The sequence below is a fragment of the Populus alba genome, chromosome 8 (assembly GCF_005239225.2).
Source record: "Populus alba chromosome 8, ASM523922v2, whole genome shotgun sequence".
Classification (NCBI taxonomy): Eukaryota; Viridiplantae; Streptophyta; class Magnoliopsida; order Malpighiales; family Salicaceae; genus Populus; species Populus alba.
In genome coordinates this window covers 15,209,792-15,230,529 of record NC_133291.1, presented here as the reverse complement: position 1 = coordinate 15,230,529, position 20,738 = coordinate 15,209,792, and the positions used below count along the sequence as shown (strand labels likewise).

The window sequence follows — 20,738 nt, the reverse complement described above, 5'->3', positions numbered from 1 at the left end:
TCAATATTTCATGCCAACCATCTTTTATAAACTTGATAATCAATTAATGGAGGATGGAGTTGACCTGTCATTGTCTCCATTACAAAGCAAAAAACAATTCACCTTCACAACGCGACTTGTTATTCATAAAGAGCAGTATCAGATACATGTTCAGGTTTCCGATTCTCATTGCAGCTGCTAACCAAAAATAGTGAAAATGGAGGTGGTTTGTTGCCTTCAAATGTGAGGTAGAAATCAGCTGTCCCAGCACCGAGAATCCTTTCCCGTCAGCTCTATGCAATCACATTACCTCGGATAGGAATAGCATCTATTTTGAGACACCAAGAAAATGAGCGAAGCTGGGGTATTCTGGCTCCCAACCTATCTCCTCGCGAGTCTTGGAGTTGTTTAATCTCTTGCCTAAAGGATCACTTGTCCCTGCATTAACGAGACATGTGATGTGCAAATTGCAGGTATAGTATTTAATTAACAACAGTAAGAATCTCTGTCAAACAAGGGGAAAGAGAAGAAGTCATGAGGGTTCTTTAGTCCATAATCATCATAAGGAGCACCTGTAAAGGCCACAAACTTTTTGCTAAACTTCCCGCTTTTAGCGACCAAGTCCATAACTTCTTGCCTGCAGATTGATTACAGAAGATGAAGAAACTTTTAAATCTTTTAAATTTCAAGACAGGTTATCTATCATCGACGGCAATTACCTAGATAATGGATGGTTGTCACACCCCAAGAAAATCCGGCTCCGAAGTTTCTTCTTCAAGATTGCAACAGCGAGGGAAGCAGCGTCCTATATTAAAGTAACACAAACAAAACAAATTAACAAAAACCAAATCAACTTCATTGTTTTACATCACAAACACTAATCATAGTGCAAAGACATGCTAACAATGTGAGGATGTAAGAGGGCTGCTGACAATAAGAAGAAGCACCATCTAAGGCATGTTGTACGACAAGAAATGAAAATCCTTTGAATCAATAAAAACGCAGAATCTGGAATGCGAATAACTTGTATCAGACACAAAATAACTACAGTGGAAGAGGATTACACGCATGACCATAAAACATGTCAATTGTAAATTCAGAAGAACAAAGAGTTCGACCTCATAGTGAATAAGATTCAGGATGTGATCTGGACGAACTTCAACAGTACCCTTCTCCAACCAATAAGCATGTGCACCTCTATCTGCTTTGTGTCGGCAGTCAAGGTTAAGTGAATCCACCACAAATTTCTAAAGTTTCCATTTCAACTGTTTATGAAATCCACATAATTAAGGACTGAGAAGGATATATAAAGTCCTGCCAATCTAACAGCACAACCACCACTCTCCAGCACCACTTTTTCTGCTTTCAGAAGGACATCTGTTCTGGGGCTTCTCCCAATGGGAACTACCGGAGAGTCCTGCATGGAATATTATTGAGACTCAAAAGCAAAAATAGCATAGCTTCAATTTTACTGTCTCCACGGCCAAGGGCCAGAGAAGGCAAAAGAGCAATTCATTTGACTTGTCAATAAGCCAAGTTGAGCTTTTATTCACGGGAAAAGCCTGTTTACGAATATAGAGAACAAAGAAAAGGTAAGCATTGTTTCTAACACTAATTCTTCAATTTTATGCATACCTCATTGCACTGTCCATTGTCAAAACAATCATACGGTGCAGAGCTTGATGTAAACACGAAAGAACCATCCCCATTCCAGCTCAAGGCAGCTTCTCTGTTTGGTCAATGGTCCGAAGAAATAACATAATCATTGAGTAACATCATGTTGCCAATCACAGATTTTAATGTCTACTTCCTCTCATATGTGTGCAACTCTCCATCGTATTGTATGCCCAATTGTTCATACAAAGCAACCCTAAACTACCCAGGTTGACTTAACCAAGCAACTCAGTTTTAATCGAACAAATAACAAGGTGGATGCAATCAAAGCAAAGATAGCCCATCATTTTACAGTCACGAGAACACTTTAAAATTCTGATCAATAAAATCTATGCAATCAGGCACCACGTTACATTTGCTTATACACAGTACAACTACATCCTTGAACACATCAAGCACCCATTTTATAAGCAACAAAGACACTAATCTTTATTACCTTACATCACCAGGGTAATCCGAAGTTCGAGAAGGAGGAGCACAGAAAATGACATAAGGATACTGCTGTGTTGCTTTAGTCCCTTTCAAAGATGGATTGATCCCCATTTTAATCAATTCATCATGGTGATCTGTAGTCACCGTCTGGCCATAAACTTGACAACCCGGATGTTCCTACTCAAAAACATAATCCCATAAATTTCTGATCTCCAACACAGCACAAACACCCAAAAAAGAAAAATCACACAATTCTCCTTCAGTCCTAAGCATGTAAAGTCAGAACTAGAGACCAGAAAGGAACAGATTGCAACGATAATTATGATTTTGTTAGCCAAAATGAAAAAGAAAAATTACCTGGCTCCATTTCTCAGCGACTAAGCGACCAAGAACACCAGGACCAACAATCAGCAAATCATTCTCCCCAACAAGACCGGAACTTGCGGCCCCCAACTCCTCATTTCTTGCACCTTCAAGAACCGAATCAAGAAAACACTAAGAACCCAACACGGCGAAAGAAAACTAAAAACAAGAAAACCCCGCCAACATATACCAATAGTAGAGAACGCTGAGACTTGAAGAGGTGCTGCCATTGAAGATAATGTTAGTTTGGTCTTAGACTTTTGGTTTTTGTACAAAGATAGTAATGAGACGGTGCGTTTTGGAGTGGAGAGCTTTGGGGAATGATGGTCAGCAATGCAAAGACTGCGAGGTCTGAGAGTTAGGCAACATCCGGTTATGGTATCCATTAAAAAAAAAGAAAAAAAAAGATATTAAGGCGATGGGACTAATGGAGTTGCTGATTGGGTTTTATTGGACTTGGAGATTTTAACGTCTTTTTATGTGCTTCGTTTTGGTTGCTGCGGAGGATTAGAAACTGGAAGGTTTAGTGTGTCGTTGTTGGGGTAATGTGCCCTTCTTGCCAGCCACGTTTCTTTTATTTTAAATACATTTTTATTGTTTTACATGCGTATTTTTTATTTATAAAATATTAAATCAATAATACTATGCGAACACATAATAATTTATGTTTAATAAACCTTCTTATCTAAATTTATATATGTAAATAATTTATAGTTTGTGAATATATATATTATATAATTTTTTTATTAAATTTGTTTGAAAATGTAAAACATTTTATTTTTTTATATATTTTGTGTACTTTATTTAGTAGACATTGGTTATGAAAAGTTATAGAAGAAATATGTGAATCTCAAATAGAGATTTGCAGTTATGAAGGTAGAGAAGTGCATCATTTGCCTTCTTGAGCCTTCATTTGTCATCCATGCCCGCCGCCATTAAATAGTTTTCAATTTGAAGTTAAGATCTTGGATTATCGTATTATGGGTCAACCAAGGGAGTTAATTACATTGATGGTCATTAATCAATCATTTTTTAAAAAAAATTTAATTTTTTTTATTTTTTTATTTTTTTTATTTACTTCAAATTAATCTATTTTTAATGTTTTCAAATCATTTTGATGCATTGATATTTAAAATAATTTTTAAAAAATAAAAATATATTATTTTAATGTATTTCAGTATGAAATATACTTAAAAAAACAACCACAACCATATTCATAAATAAGCTCTATGCACGAATGTGTATTATAATCTAAATTGTTTCATATTTATTGATGAGTGAGCCTGTGTTAATTAAATTAAAGAACACTAGAGTATATTTAATTTTTTTAAAAAAAAATTAAACCCTCATTTTATTAGATTTGATTATATGTAATAAGTTAATTAAATTAACTGGATTTAAATCAAATTAATTTAATTTCCTTTTTAATATAACTTCAAATTTAACTTGAGTTAGGTTCTGAATCATCAAATTTTCAAAGTAATATTAAATATTAAAGAAAGCAAGTTAGGAAAAAAACTCCAAAAATACATATTATGATCTTAAAACAAGATTCAACTGTAGGTTTCATTAATTTATTGATTTATATATATATTCTTAATTTTTTTTATCCATATATTCTAACATTTGGCATCGCTATAGCAAAAGTTTCATAAAAATAACACATTTCCCTACCCATTTGAACAACCATCCTTAATCAGCTGCACAACATTTTTTTAATGATATCTTTTGGATTAAATTAAACTATTTTATCCGCACACACTTAAAAAATCCCTACCCAGCTTTTTTTAATTAATTTATCAACTCTACAACCTGACTTGATTTATAAATTCTAATGTATTAAATTAATTTGTTGTTTTATTACATGATAAAAAATATCAAAAAATAATTTATTATCAAATAATAAAATTAAATAAAAATCACATAATTAATTATGGAGTTAGAAAATAATATAAATAAAAGGGCTAAAAAATATTGGCCAGACTTTTTAATTAATATTTAGTTTACCAGTCAATCCTATGATATAAGTTATGAATTTTATTGGTCGATTTTATTTTTTTATTTATAAAAAATATAAGGACTGATTAGTACTCTTTGAATTACAGGAATTATTTAATTCATTTGACAAAACTAATAGAACTAATTTATAATATACTCTTTGAATTATAAAAAGAAGGATCCTTGAAACATTATTTTTCTCTTGTTATGTAGTCACCTTGAATCTATTCAATAAAATCATGACTAAGTGATAAAAAGGTTTTTTTCTCTAACAATTTTCTGAATTCGAACTTCAAGATTAGCAATAACAATTTTTTATTTCTTTTGAACGTATAAAACCGATGTAGAAGTTGAGACGTGTAAACTAATAAAAAATAACCTTAATTATGGAATAAGAAACAACAACAACAAAACTTGACGTGTAAATTATTGTTTTAAAACTTGAACTAATTTAACGGATTAGTTTAAAACTCAATTAACTTATAATATAGACCGGTTTGAATTATAGATAAAAAAATAAAAAAAATAAAAAAAAAATCCTTTGATAACCAATCTATCCAAGTTTAACACAATCAAAACTCGACTTTTATCCAACTAATTTTTAAAAAAATAAATTAGTTAAAATAATAATATTTTTTATTTATTTTATAAATAAATTAATGAACCCTTTCAAACCTGACTTAAGCCTCTTCTCAAATCAATTTTCAGAGTAGATTTTAAAATTATAATTAGAAATATACTAAAAGGAATCAGCCTTTCACTGTAACAATCCATAGTGAAAGGCTGAGTTATTTTCTTTTTTATTTTTTTTTGTTGCTTTTTACTTTGTTTTTTGGTTGTTTTTTCTTTTTCTTTTCTTCTTTTTTCTTTGTTTTTTTAAGTTGTATTTTTTTAATGAATGTTTTTTTTTTTTGTTAATGTTAAATTTTTTTCTATCTAATTATCAAATTTTTATGATATAAGTTTTGGGTAATGGGTTAATCCGGGTTTTTTTTTATGGTTTTTCTTTTTAGTTAATTTTTTGAGTGCAGTCCACAGTGAAACGCTTAGCTTGCTTTGCTTTTTTAAGCTGTTTTTTTTTTTTTTCTTTTGCTTCTTTCTTAATTTTTTAAGTTGTTTTTGTTTTTTTTTAATGAATATTTTTTTTGTTTAATTTTTTTTTATTAATGTTAATATTTTTTTATTTAGTTATCAAAATTTCATTACATGGGTCCTGGGTTCGACACGTTAGCCTGAATTTTTTTCTAGTTTTTCTTTTTAATTATTTTTTTTGTTTAATTTAATTTGTTAATGTTAAATTTTCTCTATTTAGTTATCAAACTTTCATGACACGGATTCCGGGTTTGACGGGTTAACCTAGCTAATTCTGGGTTAACCCGTAAATTTTTTTTTCTTATTCAATTATCAAACTTTCATGGTATGAATCTCAGATTTGACGAGTTAACTTGGTTTGAAGGGTTAACCCAGTTAATTATGATTTTTTTTCTTTTTCTTCATTAGTTTTTTTCTTCATGCAGGCTTTTCTTTCTTTGTTTTTTTTTTTAAATAATATTTTTTTTGTTTAGTATTTTTGTTTTTTTTTTATTTAGTTTGTTAATATTAAGTTTTTTTTTCTATTTAGTTATCAAACTTTCATGACACGAATCTCATGTTTGACGGATTAACCTGGTTTGACGGGTTGATCCAGTTAATTCCGATTTTTTTTCTTTTTCTTCATGTAGGTTTTTTTTACCTTTGTTTTTTTTTCTTTTTAATTAATCTTTTTTTTTTGTTCATTTTAGTTTATTAATGTTAATTTTTTTTTATTTAGTTACCACACTCTCATGACACGAATCTCAGGTTTAACGGGTTAATCTGATTTGATTGGTCAATCCAGTTGATTTATATTTTTTTTCTTTTTCTTTATTAGTTTTTTCTTCCAATTTCATCTTTAAATATTGTAATTAACTATAACTAAAAGACATCAATCTTTTTTCTTTCAATTTTATGACACGAATCCCAAGTTTGATAAGTTAAACCAGTTGATTAAGATTTTCTTTTTCTTTTTTTCTTAAGTAGTTTTTTTTCTTTCAATTTCATCTTTTAATATCGATTTGATTAAGAATTAAACTTTATGATTTGTTTTGTTTACTGGTCATTAAATTATTGTAATCTCATGAAGGGAATTTTACTGTACCCCTCCTTGCAAAGCACTATTCATTGAAGTAATGCTTTGCTTTATTGTTTTTTTCTTTCCAATTATTTTTTTTTATTCTGTAATATTAATTTTTTTTATTCTTTTTAATTATCACACTTTTATAACAAAATCTTGTAACCAGACTCATATCAAAGGCTTTAGGTTTGATGTTGCAATCAAACTCACTTAAACTTCCGTCATGCAAGTTTAATATTATTATTAATATTATAAATATAACTTTTGGATCAGGAGTAACAGATAAATTCAATGTTTTTAGGTATAATTTTGTAAAAAAATTTAACACTCTTAAATTTTAATTTTTAAAAATATTTTTTATATAAAATATACTCGGGTCACGTTACTAGTACAAACTATAATTGAATGGAGTATGCGTCGAACCACCGGATTGTTGATTAGGCAAAGACATGTGCAATGCATCCCATTTGAAAAAAAAAAATTGAATATGTTCCCCGCAAGCAATGCGGGTCACAATTCCAAGACCATGATAACTCTTTCAAGGCCTCCTCCTCGTATTTAAGTTCAATCACATCATTTGTCGTGTTACGTGTCTTATGTGGTGTAAATGTGTGTGATTTTTTTATTATGCTGCAATTTAACCATTGATTTAAAAAAAAAAAAAAACACGAACATGAGTTTTTTTATATATAAATAATATGGGTTTGTTAGCTTAGTATTGTTTTTGTTATTATATTATATCCTTTTAATTTCTTTTTTTTTTACAATTTTTAAAAATATAATATTTTTAATATTTATAACTAAATTCTCACTTTATTATTTTTAATTGGAAGATAATTTTTTATTGGTTTGGATTTTTATTTTTTTTTCTCTTTTTACATATATAGTTTTATTTCTCAAATAATTATCTTATTAGTCAATGTAAAACTTTTAACAACTGTTATATGATTTAACATACTTAGTTGAATGGAATCCATAAAAGTTTCATAAGGCAAATTCCCATAAAAATAAGAGCACCAGAGCAAATATACCATTAAACTATTTTTATTGGTTAAATGTATAGATGATGGACACATGGTTTTTTTTTTTTTTTTTAACTAAAAACATAGATAGAAACATAGTTATAAAACCTACATTGATTGTCAATTTAGGACCTAAACAAGTCCGAGCTGGAAAAAAAAACTTGTCATAATCTAGGTCGACTTGATTCTGGCCAATTTAAAATCTGATTTTCAATCCTTTGATTTTTAAGGAAAAAAAAACATTGAACAAAGATTGTGTTAATCTCTTAACTTTGTGATCTTAGGTCTTGCCATGAATCAATTTTTATAATTATGGATAAAAAAAGATATAAATTTTAATAAAATTATTTTTTATGGATTATAGAATCCATAAAAAAATTTGTATAAGAATAGAATAACAAGACACATAATATTACAGGTTTCAAAAGACAAGGTTTAGTAATAATCAGTGTTTTAAAATCCGGACCGGCCCGGCGGGTCGACCCGGGACCTGGCCGACCCGGGCCTGGGACTGGTTCGGGTGAAGGCAAAAACCCGCTCGGGAATTGGCCCGGGAAAACCCGGTCGACCCGGTACCCGGTCCACCCGGGTGAGACCCGGTCAAATTTTTTATATTTTGATTGTCATTAAACGACGTCGTTTTAAGCTTTCTAAAATGACAAAACGTTGAACGGCTGAAAACTAAAGAAAGACTGAAGAAGAACGAAGCAAAATCATTAAATCAGTAACCTAATTCCTCTTTGAAGCCCAGCTGAGGAGTTGAGGGGCAGGGGACGTCGACGTCTGACCATTGATCGCGAAAAAGGTTTGAATCTCCTTCTTTCACTCTTTGTTTTCTTTATTCTTGGCCGTTTTCTCATTTCTGGCATCAATTTCAATTTCAAAACTCTCAACTGATCTGCTGCCATCGAGCCCAATCGCTGCCATCGATTCATTGTTCGTTGATTCATTCGCAACCCAGTCACCTCAGGTATGTTTCTGTAGCTCGATTTCTGTCTTTTCTTCTGCCAATCAACTCAGTTTTTCTAGCCCGATTTCAACTTCTGCCAAAAAAATAAGAACTCTGTTGTTTGCATGATGAATGCTGTTACTGGAAGTTGGATGCATGATCGCGATGAAGGTGAAGATGAACAGGTTCTGCAACCTAAAATTAAACGAAAATGTAGTATTCGGCTTCGACCCCGTCACACTATTGAAAGGCCAGAGGAGAAGTCTAGCAATGATGTGCAACGTGGAGATTCTTGTTTGTTGCCATTCCAAATGAATCATAAATATCAAGCACAGTTGAGGAGCGATACTGAAATGAAAGCATTAGTAGAGCCTAGTGGATTCAAGCACGATCAGATTGATTCTTTTTATATAGTTTTTTTGGGTTGACCTGGGTTAACCCGGGTCAACCCATCTAACCCGTGACCCGATTACTTGACCGGGTCAATGACCGAGTCGGGTTTCAAAACTATGGTAATAATAGCCAAAGGTGTGTATATATATATTAGAAGTAATTACTAACGATAGCTTTAATTGTTAAACTATAATTGAATGGAGTACGCGTCAACAACCGGATCGGTGTTAATTAGGTAAGACATGAGCAATGCATCCCACTTGAAGAAGAAAAAATACTTGAAAATATCTTCCCCGCAATGCGAGACAAAATCCCACGACGTAATAGCTCATTTGAGGCCGCCTCCACTTGCTTCGAGTTCAGCAGCACCACTTGCCGTGTTTATGTGTTGTGCGGTGTGAATGTGAGTTTTGATTATGCAATTGAACCATTGATTTCAAGCAAGGTTTGTCCTGATGGAGTTCATATATAATTGACTTAGTTAAATAGGGTGTTAATTAGGTCAAATTGCATCCAATTTCCTAGAATTATTGGTCAATGCCTTAATAAATGCTCAACAAAAACTCCATTTTTAAATAAATTGTTTGATTTGATTTAGTCCATTTATTAATTTAAATTAGTAATGATCAATTATCATGTAACGTGTGCCATGGTTTGATGCATGGATTTTTTGAAAGTAAAAACACAAAGAACATATGTTATGTAATAATTGGTTATTGTTGATTTGAATTAAATCAAATAACTTGTTTGATTCAAGAACTAATAATGTTTTGATTGATAATTCAGGAAATTAAATGATGAGGCTACAAAAATCACATAAAATATTCTAGAAGAAATTATTTCTAAAGACCCTTGTAGATCATTCACAATATGTTTTACGACCTTCACTTTTAAAAAGTATTGGCCTCTTCCTTAATGAATATCATTAAGGGTTGTAAATCTTCTTTTGAATGAATACATACACAAAATCCCTTAGAGATCTCTTGGGAGTGTTATTGGGGGACCCTTCAAAGATCAAATTAGTATGAGGTATTTTGTATGGTAGAAAGTGTAATAAAGGTTGCTTAAATTGCAAACTACATGAGAAATAAAAGTGAAGAAATTCATGCATATGGTTAAATAAAAACAGGAATTCATAAATTTTTAATATAAATTTCCGAGTCAAATAATTTGAGACATTATAAACAAACCCAGTAATGTTGAGGGTTAGATTTAATTGAAGAGAATAATACACTTAAAGAAAATTGGGTCTAAATGCAAGTAAGAGAAATTGTAGAGTATAAATACTCTTCTCATCACCAAAACTTTGCAGCAACCATAAGGAAATAAAAGAGAGAGTTTTGTATCAACTCTTGTAAAATCAAGAGAGAAACACCAAAATTTCAAAAATGCATCCAAGATTAAGGGTTTATAGATGAAATAAACACCTATGGGCGAGGGATTAACAAGAAAATTAAACAAAAAGAGAAAAAGAAGGGTCGACTGTCATTAAAAAAAGAAAAAAAGGAAATGGAAATCTTCAACTAGTTTAAGATTAAAACCTTAATTCATACCTAGTAAGGTGTTCTAAACATGACCTTAAAATTCATTTCAAATTCGATAATGAATTGATGTCTTGATATTGAATTATAGGTTAGGGTTCTTAGACATGAATTGAAAAAAAAGTATATGTTATTAAAATTAAGTTAATTCATGTGTGGCATGTGATGGGGGACGTGAAACCATAATAATTTGCCCATAAAATATAGTTTATGAAAGTATTGTGTGAAAGGAAGGGGTGACGAATCTGGACAGACTTGTCTTCTGAATTTCGATGAGATTTCGGGTAGGAGGATAAGGAAATTAGGATCAAGTTTCTTTATAAAAATTATAGTTTGGGATGTTAGCTAACCAAAAATTGATCTTTCTTAATTTTGGGTAGGAGGATGAGGGATTTTTTTGTTACATGTTTATATAATAAGGTGAATTTGCCTCGTATGAAATATATTTTTATAAAGTTTCAAGGTATTAATCATGTTTCTTATAAAAAAATCAAACCTATCTAAATTACAAAAAAAAATTATAGTGCTTGATGAGTAACTAGTAGTATCTTAGTAATTATTTTTTAGATCTACATTAAAAAAGAAATAGACATGAAAAAAAATAGAATTCACTAAAAATAATAAGAATATCTTTAGTTATAATTTTCATCTCTTACTTTTATTTATATTTTTTTTGTTAAAATAGTATAGAAAGTAATTAATAGGATGTCATTGGTTACTCTTTGAACACCATAAAATTTATCGTTAGATTACAACATGTAAAGTTTTAATATTTTTAAACCAATAATTTTAGTTTTTCTCATAATTTAATATTTTAAAAAAAAAATAATTACAAGCAAATATCTTTTTTATATATATAATATTAGAATCTTTATAATAAACTAGAAATGTGTACGAGGGAATTCCTGGGCCTAAATAAATCTTTGTCAGGCCTGAACTTGAGGAGACGGCCCAGAACTGAGCTGAGCTTGCAATTGGCCCTAGCCCTGTGTGATTTTCCTGGCTCAAACCTGTACATCCCTCGTCGTGTCACTAATAAATGATTAGATCCTCTCCAGGCCATATTGCTTTGCCAAAACGGGAAGAAAATAAATAAATAAATAAATAAGGAGTATTTTTCACGAGGATAATCATAGCAACCTCGCGAGACTAAAATTCACAAATCCGTAAAAAAAAATATGATAACAGTTAAAAAAACGATGATGATATATCATGAGAACGACAGGAGTTAGTGATGATGATTTATTAATGGTTAAGATTATAGAATGATATTTTAAATATATTATTATTGTCTATAAAATATTCTTAAGTATAGCTGAAAATACTGGTTATTTACCAGATTCTGGTCAGCAGAACGCTCACCAACCTTAACAAACTTGCTGTCTTTAATGATATCCCTGTCCTTAATTTTGAAGCCCCATTTGTCTTAATTCCTAAAACAGCTTCCATGGCAGCAGCATGATTAGGACATCTAACCCAGGCCTGTGACAAGTAAAGATGGATGGAGCCATGATGTTGCATGCGCATGCAGCATCATAAGGCAGGCAAAAAGACATGCGTTAGATGCATGCCGTGTCCTTGTGTCTGCTACCTGTTCCTCTAATTAATTTGTCTCTTCCCCAATAATGTTCTTTACACTTCTACTAATATTTCCCTTTTTTAAGAAGATTATTTATGGAATTTAACATTTTTTCACCTTTTATTTTCCGGTCAAGACACCAGTCTGACTAACCGTCTAAAAAATTATCCAATAACAAGAGCTTGGCTTTAAAAAATTTATGTTTTTTTTAGTTTTAAATTTGAGCTATATGATTGTTTATATAATAATCACTGGAGGCTTACATGTCAATTAACTTCAGGACCTATAAAATTAGTCAAGATATGCACAAACTGACTTGAACATTCTCGTTAATCAAAATAAAATAAAATAAACACCGGTCTGATTGGCTTGTTCACTCTATTGGGTCAACGTCAAGTGCTTCCTCGCATTAGATCATTTTTACTAGTATAATAATTTTTTTTAGAGTTGACCTGATATAATTTTATTTAAGTTTGATAGATTAACTCATTATTTAATTTGAAAACAAACATGATTTAGTTCTAATTTGATGAATCACCAGCAAATCAACATACTAAATTAGACCGGGTTTGATGACTATGCTCTAAAATATTTTTATATGTTTTTTAAATTTAGATATCCTAAGTGTGTTGTTAGTTTATAAGATTCTTCTATTGATCCTTTGTAGTATACTTTACTTCTTGTTTCTAGATGTAAGATTTCCATACAACCCACCAACTTATTTATGTTTCCTTTTCTTCTAATTTACAGATTACATATATAATTTTGAATTCTCTAACAACATGTTTGTTGACCCATTTCTTCAAAAGACAGTAGAAGCAGATGTCAAGGTAGTTGTGTATTTATACTATTTTTTTGGGTTGCAGTCCAAGTTGTTTATATTAAAATTTATTTATTTTAAATTAATTTTTTGATATTCTTAATTCATTATGATAAATTAACATTAAAAAAAAATTAAAAATTAAAAATATATATTATTTTAATATATTTTTAAATAAAAAAATATTTTAAAAAACCATTCGCACAATCAAACCCTCACCTAATAAAGTCAGTCCAAATCTCAAAATCTTATCAATCCAACAATCCCATTTTGCTCCTCCAATCAATGAACTCAACATGCTATAAAATCAAACACAGCTTAAAAAAAATAATCTCGAGGAAGATTTTGATTCTTTCACAGCCAAACAAAATAAAATTATCTAACCATATTTTTCACTCACCTCAGTTGTATTTTATTACTATTCTAGAATAAAAAAACATATAAAATGAAAATATATTTAGTTGAAAATATAAAAATTTTAATACATTTATCTTTAAGATAATTTTATAATAATTTTATAATATTTTTTAAAATAAAAAGGTATAGAAATAATATTTCCATTATTTAACCATCTCGGTTTTTTATCTAAAAATAAATAAATAAACATTACCTTAGCCCTCACTAGCACGCAGGGGAAAAAAAAACTGATTATTGCAAAAATCCACTTCTTTACTTGGTATAACAAATATATCATGCCAGATGTCAAAATATGGTTGGAGTTATAGCGGACCTGCCACCCTGTGATCAAATCCAGGGCCAGGAGGGAAATCATGCGGTGGTTCAGCTCTGATACCTCCCAGTGGAACTCACTTCATTTTCATTTACTCTTACCAAATGACCATTTGCCACGTCACCAAGAGAGGCACGTGAGCGAAACTGTTAGTGACGTGGCATCCATGCGCTGGTCCATTCAGTGAACCAAGAGCAAATAAATCAGTTTTAATTATTTGAAGCAATATTTTTACTAAGTGCTTATTGCTATTATTTCTGTTCCATTTTAAAATCGTGTAATTATTAAAATCTAAGTATATTTTATAATAGTTAAAATAATCTATTAAATATATCACATATAAATTTCATAATAATAGATAAAAGGATTGTATTGAATGGCATAAACTCCGTGTTTTTTACATGCTAGAATTTTGAAGTTTTGATTAATTGATAAATGAACTATTATTTTTTATTTTGAGCATGAAACAAGATCATTAAAAAACATTTTTTTATCATAAATAAATTAGTTCATAGATGGGGACTTAAGACTTAGAAAAAAAAATATAATTTTAATATACCAAACTTAATTTAAAAATATCTTTATCATTAAAAAAGTTATCTTAATATTTGAAAGTTGATTTGAAAACATTTTTGCTTTGCATAAAATATTTTATGATATTTATAAGTAATAATATGAAAATTACAACAGTAATACAGTAATGATAATGTGTTATGATAATTAAAAAGACTACAATGGTTATAGGGTGAGAGTAAATAGTAATCGTGGTAGTGATAAGATAGATACATGGTGATCGTGATAATAATAATGATAGGATAATAAAAATAAAAATAATACATGTTATAGCGGCGATGAGCAACAGCTAAATAGTGATGATAGTTGAAATAATTAAATGATATTATAAATATATTAACATAAATAATTTTTTTTTAAAACTCACAAGCTAAAGATATTTTTCATTTTCAATAATTGAATTAAATATTTTATGTTGATCAATTTTATTTTTTAATATTTTATAAAAAATTATTTACATAAAAATCAAAAAATATTTTGTATGCAAAGCAAACTCCCAAAACTACTTGAGCATGCTAAACCACAAAAAAAGAAAAGAAAAGAAATAGATCAAAAAATGGGTGTCTCTCACACGTCACCGGAAGGGAGTCAAAAATAGGAGGACGAGGGAGAATTAGAAGAGACTAGAAAGAAAGAAAGAAAGAAAGAAAGAAAGCAGTACAAGTTGCGAGAAAACATATCCACAGTCTCTTTATACACTTTGCTTTTTATTAAAAAAAACTCAAATAATTAAAAAAATATATTTATATTTTAGTTTCTGACAAGCAGGTGCAAGACCCGATCCAGGAAAGGTCATGATCGACCTCCCGATATATATATATATTTTTAAAAGTATCAAAACAACTCCTTTTGACCCCATTTTTTTTTTAATGAATGAGTTGAGATCCGAGTTTTGATCAATCCAAGTCAAAAATTAATAAAATCAACGAGTCATCTTGAGTTACTCACCAAGTCAATCAGATTTATTTATTTTTCCAAACCAAACCAGTTTAAACTCAGGTCCGACGTCTTGAATTTTACAACCATGCCCTGTAATAATAATAATAATAATAATCCATCAGCATATGCTTTTTTCCTTGTTTTGTGCAGCGCAGCAACAGCAGGAAGAAGCAACTCATGGTTTTTTTTTTTTTGACTGTGGTGTGCCCAACTCCAAATCATTACTTCCCCTTTTCCTTTTCTCTCAAAAAAAGCCACCTCTCTCTCTCTCTCTCTCTCTCTCTCTCTCTCCCTTGTTCCTTTTTAGAAAAATAAATAAAAAATCGATTGCTAACAAGGGTTTTTGAGTGACATAGAGAGGAGGGATTGTGGACTGTAATGAGGAAGAAGAGTGACAGCAAATGGGGTGTGTGTTCGGGAAAGAGCTGAATGCGAAGAAATGTGCGGTGGAGAGAGAGGGTGGTGGTGGAGAGCGGAGGACAGAAGTGGAAGTTAGAGTTGCGAAGGCGGAGGAGAATGAGGTTTGTAATGGAGAAAATGAGAAGATAAATAATAATGACGTGGTGGAGGAAAGACGGAGAAGAGAAAAGAGGAATAGGTCTTCGAAACCTAATCCGAGATTAAGTAATGCTCCTAAGCATATACATGGTGAACAGGTTGCTGCTGGCTGGCCTTCCTGGCTCTCTGCTGTTGCTGGTGAAGCTATCAATGGCTGGACCCCTCGTCGCGCTGATACCTTTGAAAAACTTGATAAGGTACATATGTTTTTTTTGTTGTTGTCAAGTTGGTTAATGTCAATGATAATGTGCTGTTTTTTTTTTTTTTTTTGTGTGTGTCAGTGTTCGATTTCGTAAGTGGTTGTTGTTTAATGTTGCTATAATTAGACAGAATGTGATTATGTTCTTATAAGTGTCGAGCTTATTTGATGAAATGGGTTTTTGTTTTATGGGATTCTGAGAATTTAAGAAGGAGAATAAGCTGAGTTATTCATTTCTTAAGTTATTTGTTGCTGATTTTGTAATTAATCTGTTGCTGATGTTGTTGTTGTTGTTGTTTTCAGATTGGGCAAGGGACATATAGTAATGTGTACAAAGCCAGGGATACATTGACGGGGAAAATTGTTGCATTGAAGAAGGTTCGGTTTGACAATTTGGAGCCCGAGAGTGTCAAGTTCATGGCTAGGGAGATTTTGATTTTGCGTCGATTGGATCATCCCAATGTTGTGAAATTAGAAGGTCTGGTGACATCAAGGATGTCTTGTAGTTTATATCTTGTATTTGAGTACATGGAACATGATTTAGCTGGACTTGCAGCGAGTCCTAATATCAAGTTCACGGAGCCTCAGGTGGTTAATTTGCTATTGTGCTAGTTGTTGTTTGCGTGATTTGATATATGTGGCTTTCATCTTATATGTAAGAATATGGCAGGTGAAATGTTACATGCATCAGTTGTTATCTGGCCTTGAACATTGTCACAATCGCTGTGTGCTCCATCGTGATATTAAAGGCTCAAATCTTCTTATTGGCAATGACGGAGTGCTCAAAATTGCTGACTTTGGGCTGGCGTCCTTTTTTGATCCTAATCACAAGCAGCCTATGACTAGCAGGGTGGTTACCCTATGGTACCGACCCCCAGAGCTTCTTCTTGGGGCCACTGATTATGGCGTTGGTGTGGACCTCTGGAGTGCTGGTTGCATTCTCGCAGAGTTATTGGCTGGAAAGCCTATCATGCCTGGTCGCACTGAGGTAACATTATTGATTTATTCAGTTTCATCCACCACCACATTCTTACTTCATCCAGAGATGCTTCATCTAGACCGTTCAGTGTTGCAGGATGTCAATTATTTCTTTTGTAACATGTTTCTTGTTATATCATAAACTATGTGTTTCATTTGTTTGCTTACGGTACTGCTTTGGCTGACCAAGAAAGTGAACACTTCAGCGGTTTATTGGAAAGATGATCTATTGATGTAGCAGAAGCGCTTGTATTGTTATGCATGCAAAGGATTTCTCTTTGTATACTAATGTTAATTTTGTCATTGAATACTAGTTTGGGATTAAGGCTTGGTTGTTATGGTTGTTGTATAGGTGGAGCAACTACACAAGATATTTAAACTATGTGGCTCCCCATCTGAAGAGTATTGGAAAAAGTCAAAGCTGCCACATGCAACCATATTTAAGCCCCAACAATCATACAAGCGATGTATAGCTGAGACTTTTAAAGACTTTCCACCATCATCACTGCCTCTAATTGAGACTCTTCTTGCAATTGACCCAGCAGAACGTCGAACTGCAACAGCTGCATTGAGGAGTGAAGTGAGTCTTTGCTCTATAATACATTACTACATCTTCTCTTTAGCAGCTTCTTCTTCCACTATATTCTACCGTGATGTGTATGAACTAGGACACTTGATTGAAATGTGCTTCTTTGGTTACATTCACTCTGAGACACACTGCAGTATATAATCTACTTGCAGTTTACTATTTCTCAGGATTGTCTCTGGTCTCTTCATTATTATTTAAACTTTGCTATCTTGACATGATTTGATGCAATCAAGGAGAATGAGCAGAGGATTTTGGATGTTTAGTTTTAGCCTTTCTTTATTTGATAGAATGTTTCTGCTTTGCACTGGTTGGACTTGAATAGAACTCAAAACAAGCTCCCGTGTTCTCCTAGCTCAACCATCGACTGTTCAACCCTGGTTGGATTTGGATCACTTACTGATAATTAAAACCACTTGAAGCCATTATTGTTTGTCAAAACTCTTGATTCACCTTTCTTTATCATCTTTTGTTGGAAATGTTTCTGTGTAATCAGTTAAAAGATGACATGCTTTCTTCAGCACAATATGTTTTTCCCTGAAATATATGGGAGATCAAAGTTTTTTTAGGATTGTTAGTTCAGTAGTGAAGTGAGAAACTCCTGTTCAAAGCAAAGGCCTTGTAAATTAAAGAAGCACAGCTTGAATGAGCTTATGGACTGGCCAACCCTGAGTTGATTCAGTTTGGTTTAATGAATTTTAGTTAGAATGGGTTGCATTCGTAGGCTAAGCACTGCTGTTTATAGAAATCACGGTTTTTATATCCAAAACTGAGCCAAGCAGCTTTCAGTTAGACTATGTTCAAGCTTCTTTCTTTTCAACTTTTGTGACTTTATGTCATTGTAATTGGTTGTTCCTTTGTCTTTCAGTTCTTCACTACCAAGCCTTATGCTTGTGATCCTTCCAGTCTTCCAAAATATCCTCCGAGCAAGGAAATGGATGCTAAATTACGTGATGAAGAAAGTAGAAGGTGGGGTGGCTTGAATATGCTCGATCTTAATATTTTTTTCGGTCACTTGCATGGTAGATTTTATCTCTAGAATGTGAAGAAAGTTAAACTCCGACTGGTATTTTATTACGCTGGACAAAAAAGCAGAACACAAATTGCAGAAAACATCATGTTAAAAAAATAGGACTATGTTTATCTGCCCTTTCATAAACTAAAGGTCACCTGTAAGGCATTTTCTCCTATAATACTCAAATTGCAGAAAACATCATTTTAATAATTCTTCCTCTTTCCTGTTATGCTCCTTTTATCCATTGATGCATGAAGCTATGCATGTGTAGTTTATCTATTCCTTTATTATTTCTGTGCCACCTTCTACATTTTCCTTTTCCTTCTGCATCATTATGTAATTTGTAGCAATCTTCATTGCTGTAGATTGAGAGCAGTTGGGAAGGCTAGTGCTGATGGTATGAAGAAGGCACGCTCACGTGACCGGGTTGCAAGGGCAATTCCTGCTCCAGAAGCTAATGCTGAACTTCAAGCTAATCTTGATGTAAGTCAGATAAGCTGCATTCTCCATGAACAGTTCTACATTTCTTATGTTTATGTTGTTTTCACTGCATTATAAATTTGCTAGGCTCTATGCATTTGGTAGATAAGGAAATCAGTTATCTTTTACATTAGAGGCAATTTCATTTGCTTTATGTAGAATTTTATAGGAAAAGGAATCTGCAAAGTACTTCCCCTTGGCCAGACATGTTCTGCACTGTCTAGCATAAACGGTTACATTTCTTCTTCATGAGCAGAATTACGTGGATCACTATATAGTTGCCTCAAGTTGTAAACCACTTCAGTTCTTGGGAAAACTAACCCCAGCAGAAGAATGGCACAAATACTGGAGGTGTTGGGTGAAGGTAAAATGGATGATTATGGATGCAAAGTATTTGAAAGGGAAAATCAGAATATACCCTATGGTAATAGGCTGGGTAAAATGTCTTTGCATCAGTTTTCTGGGCTGGAGTAGACCAATCAAGCACAGATGGTCATATTCTCTAAATTTTTACTGTTTCAGAAAAAAATCATTACACAGCTATGTACTTGGGAGCCCATGGATGTGTGTGTGTGTGTGTATATATATATATATAAGAATGTAGGGGTATGATGGACTATTGAAAGAACTAATAACCTTATTATGGTTCCATACGGAAAAAAGTGCCTTTTTTTTATGTTTTCTTTCCATGTCAAAGGATATGCAATAGAAGAGTCTAACTGGTATTTGTCTTGTGTCCCACTCAACTAGCACCCAGTAGATCAATTTTTGGTAGCAGCGTGTGTCTTGCGTGTCTCAGGCATTTACTGTCAAGATTGACTAGCCTAATTTTTTATCTCATAGTTAGGCAACAAACAGGAACCCTTTATCAGAACTGAACTTGGACTGGATTTTGTGGCAATGGGATGTGTGTAGGTTTGCATCACATTTGTGTCAGGACCTCTTTAGTGATTTAAACAATTCATCCATGGTGTTCCCTCCACATGCATTGTGACTTGTCATTTAATGGCAGGGAATTGAATGTATTTATTTGCAGGCAACACACGAACTACTTGCATGATAAGCTAAGGGATGCACAATGATTGTTAATTAATCAGATTTGCTCCTTTTGACTTGTAATTTCACAACTGTCACCTTGGTGTTAATTCCCTTACAATTAATTCCTTTTGTTCCCTTTCCCTTACCAGAGGCGCCGTTTAATAACTCATGCAAATGCAAAGAGCAAAAGCGAGAAATTTCCTCCTCCACACCAAGATGGGACACTTGGCTACCCGTTGGGTTCTTCACATCACATCGATCCTGTTTTTGATCCACCTGATGTCCCATTCAGTACCACAAATTTCTCATATTCAAAAGCACACATCCAGACTTGGTCAGGGCCATTGGTGGATCCAGCTGCAGTTGGCGCTCCAAAAAGAAAGAAACACAGATAAAAATGCTGCTCAAGTCAGGGAAAGACGGCATGTAATATAATTCCTATTATTTGTGAGATTACCCATGAGGCTGCAGAAGCTGCTGATGCTGTGCTTGTTTCCATTCCGGGAAAGCCAATTAAATTGCAAGGAGAGGTAAAATAACTTTATATTCATTTTTCTCGTCTCTTGTTCCATTATTTTGTATGCTGAGAAACTTTTCTAGTATTGTATATGTTCTTTTTGTTATTTCTTGTTTCATTAGAAAAACTCTATTTAGGTTAGTGGAAAGATTAATGAATTTGTATTGGGAACTCATTTTGTGTTTCGAGTATTTTTTGCTAATTTGTGAGGTTCACCTGTACA

At 32.2% G+C, this 20,738-nt stretch overlaps 2 protein-coding genes across 2 annotated transcripts; one reads left to right on the top strand and one right to left on the bottom strand.

Moving 5' to 3' along the window:
* Positions 1–29: 29 nt before the first annotated feature.
* LOC118061039 (uncharacterized) lies at positions 30–2,973 on the bottom strand. The gene is made up of 9 exons (XM_073410991.1): positions 2,639–2,973; positions 2,443–2,555; positions 2,090–2,262; positions 1,615–1,708; positions 1,288–1,396; positions 1,098–1,189; positions 699–784; positions 552–616; positions 30–417 (listed from the first exon to the last, which is right to left on the bottom strand). Exons 1-9 carry the CDS (start codon positions 2,832–2,834, stop codon positions 308–310), a joined length of 1,038 nt encoding a protein of 345 aa, XP_073267092.1. The 5' UTR covers positions 2,835–2,973; the 3' UTR covers positions 30–307.
* Positions 2,974–15,324: 12,351 nt separating this feature from the next.
* On the top strand, positions 15,325–20,738 carry LOC118061041 (probable serine/threonine-protein kinase At1g54610). Its single transcript, XM_035074393.2, has 7 exons — positions 15,325–15,899; positions 16,205–16,489; positions 16,572–16,889; positions 17,232–17,459; positions 18,334–18,434; positions 18,846–18,963; positions 20,148–20,738. Exons 1-7 carry the CDS (start codon positions 15,546–15,548, stop codon positions 20,391–20,393), a joined length of 1,650 nt encoding a protein of 549 aa, XP_034930284.1. The 5' UTR covers positions 15,325–15,545; the 3' UTR covers positions 20,394–20,738.

Coding starts and splice junctions, on each gene's coding strand:
- LOC118061039 (XM_073410991.1), bottom strand. CDS start 2,834: ATGGATACCATAACCGGATGTTGCCTAACTCTCAGACCTCGCAGTCTT. Junction 1,397..1,614: donor ACAATGGACAGTGCAATGAG/GTATGCATAAAA, acceptor TATTCCATGCAG/GACTCTCCGGTAGTTCCCAT. Junction 785..1,097: donor TGAATCTTATTCACTATGAG/GTCGAACTCTTT, acceptor ACTTTAATATAG/GACGCTGCTTCCCTCGCTGT.
- LOC118061041 (XM_035074393.2), top strand. CDS start 15,546: ATGGGGTGTGTGTTCGGGAAAGAGCTGAATGCGAAGAAATGTGCGGTG. Junction 15,900..16,204: donor CCTTTGAAAAACTTGATAAG/GTACATATGTTT, acceptor TGTTGTTTTCAG/ATTGGGCAAGGGACATATAG. Junction 18,964..20,147: donor AACTTCAAGCTAATCTTGAT/GTAAGTCAGATA, acceptor TTCCCTTACCAG/AGGCGCCGTTTAATAACTCA.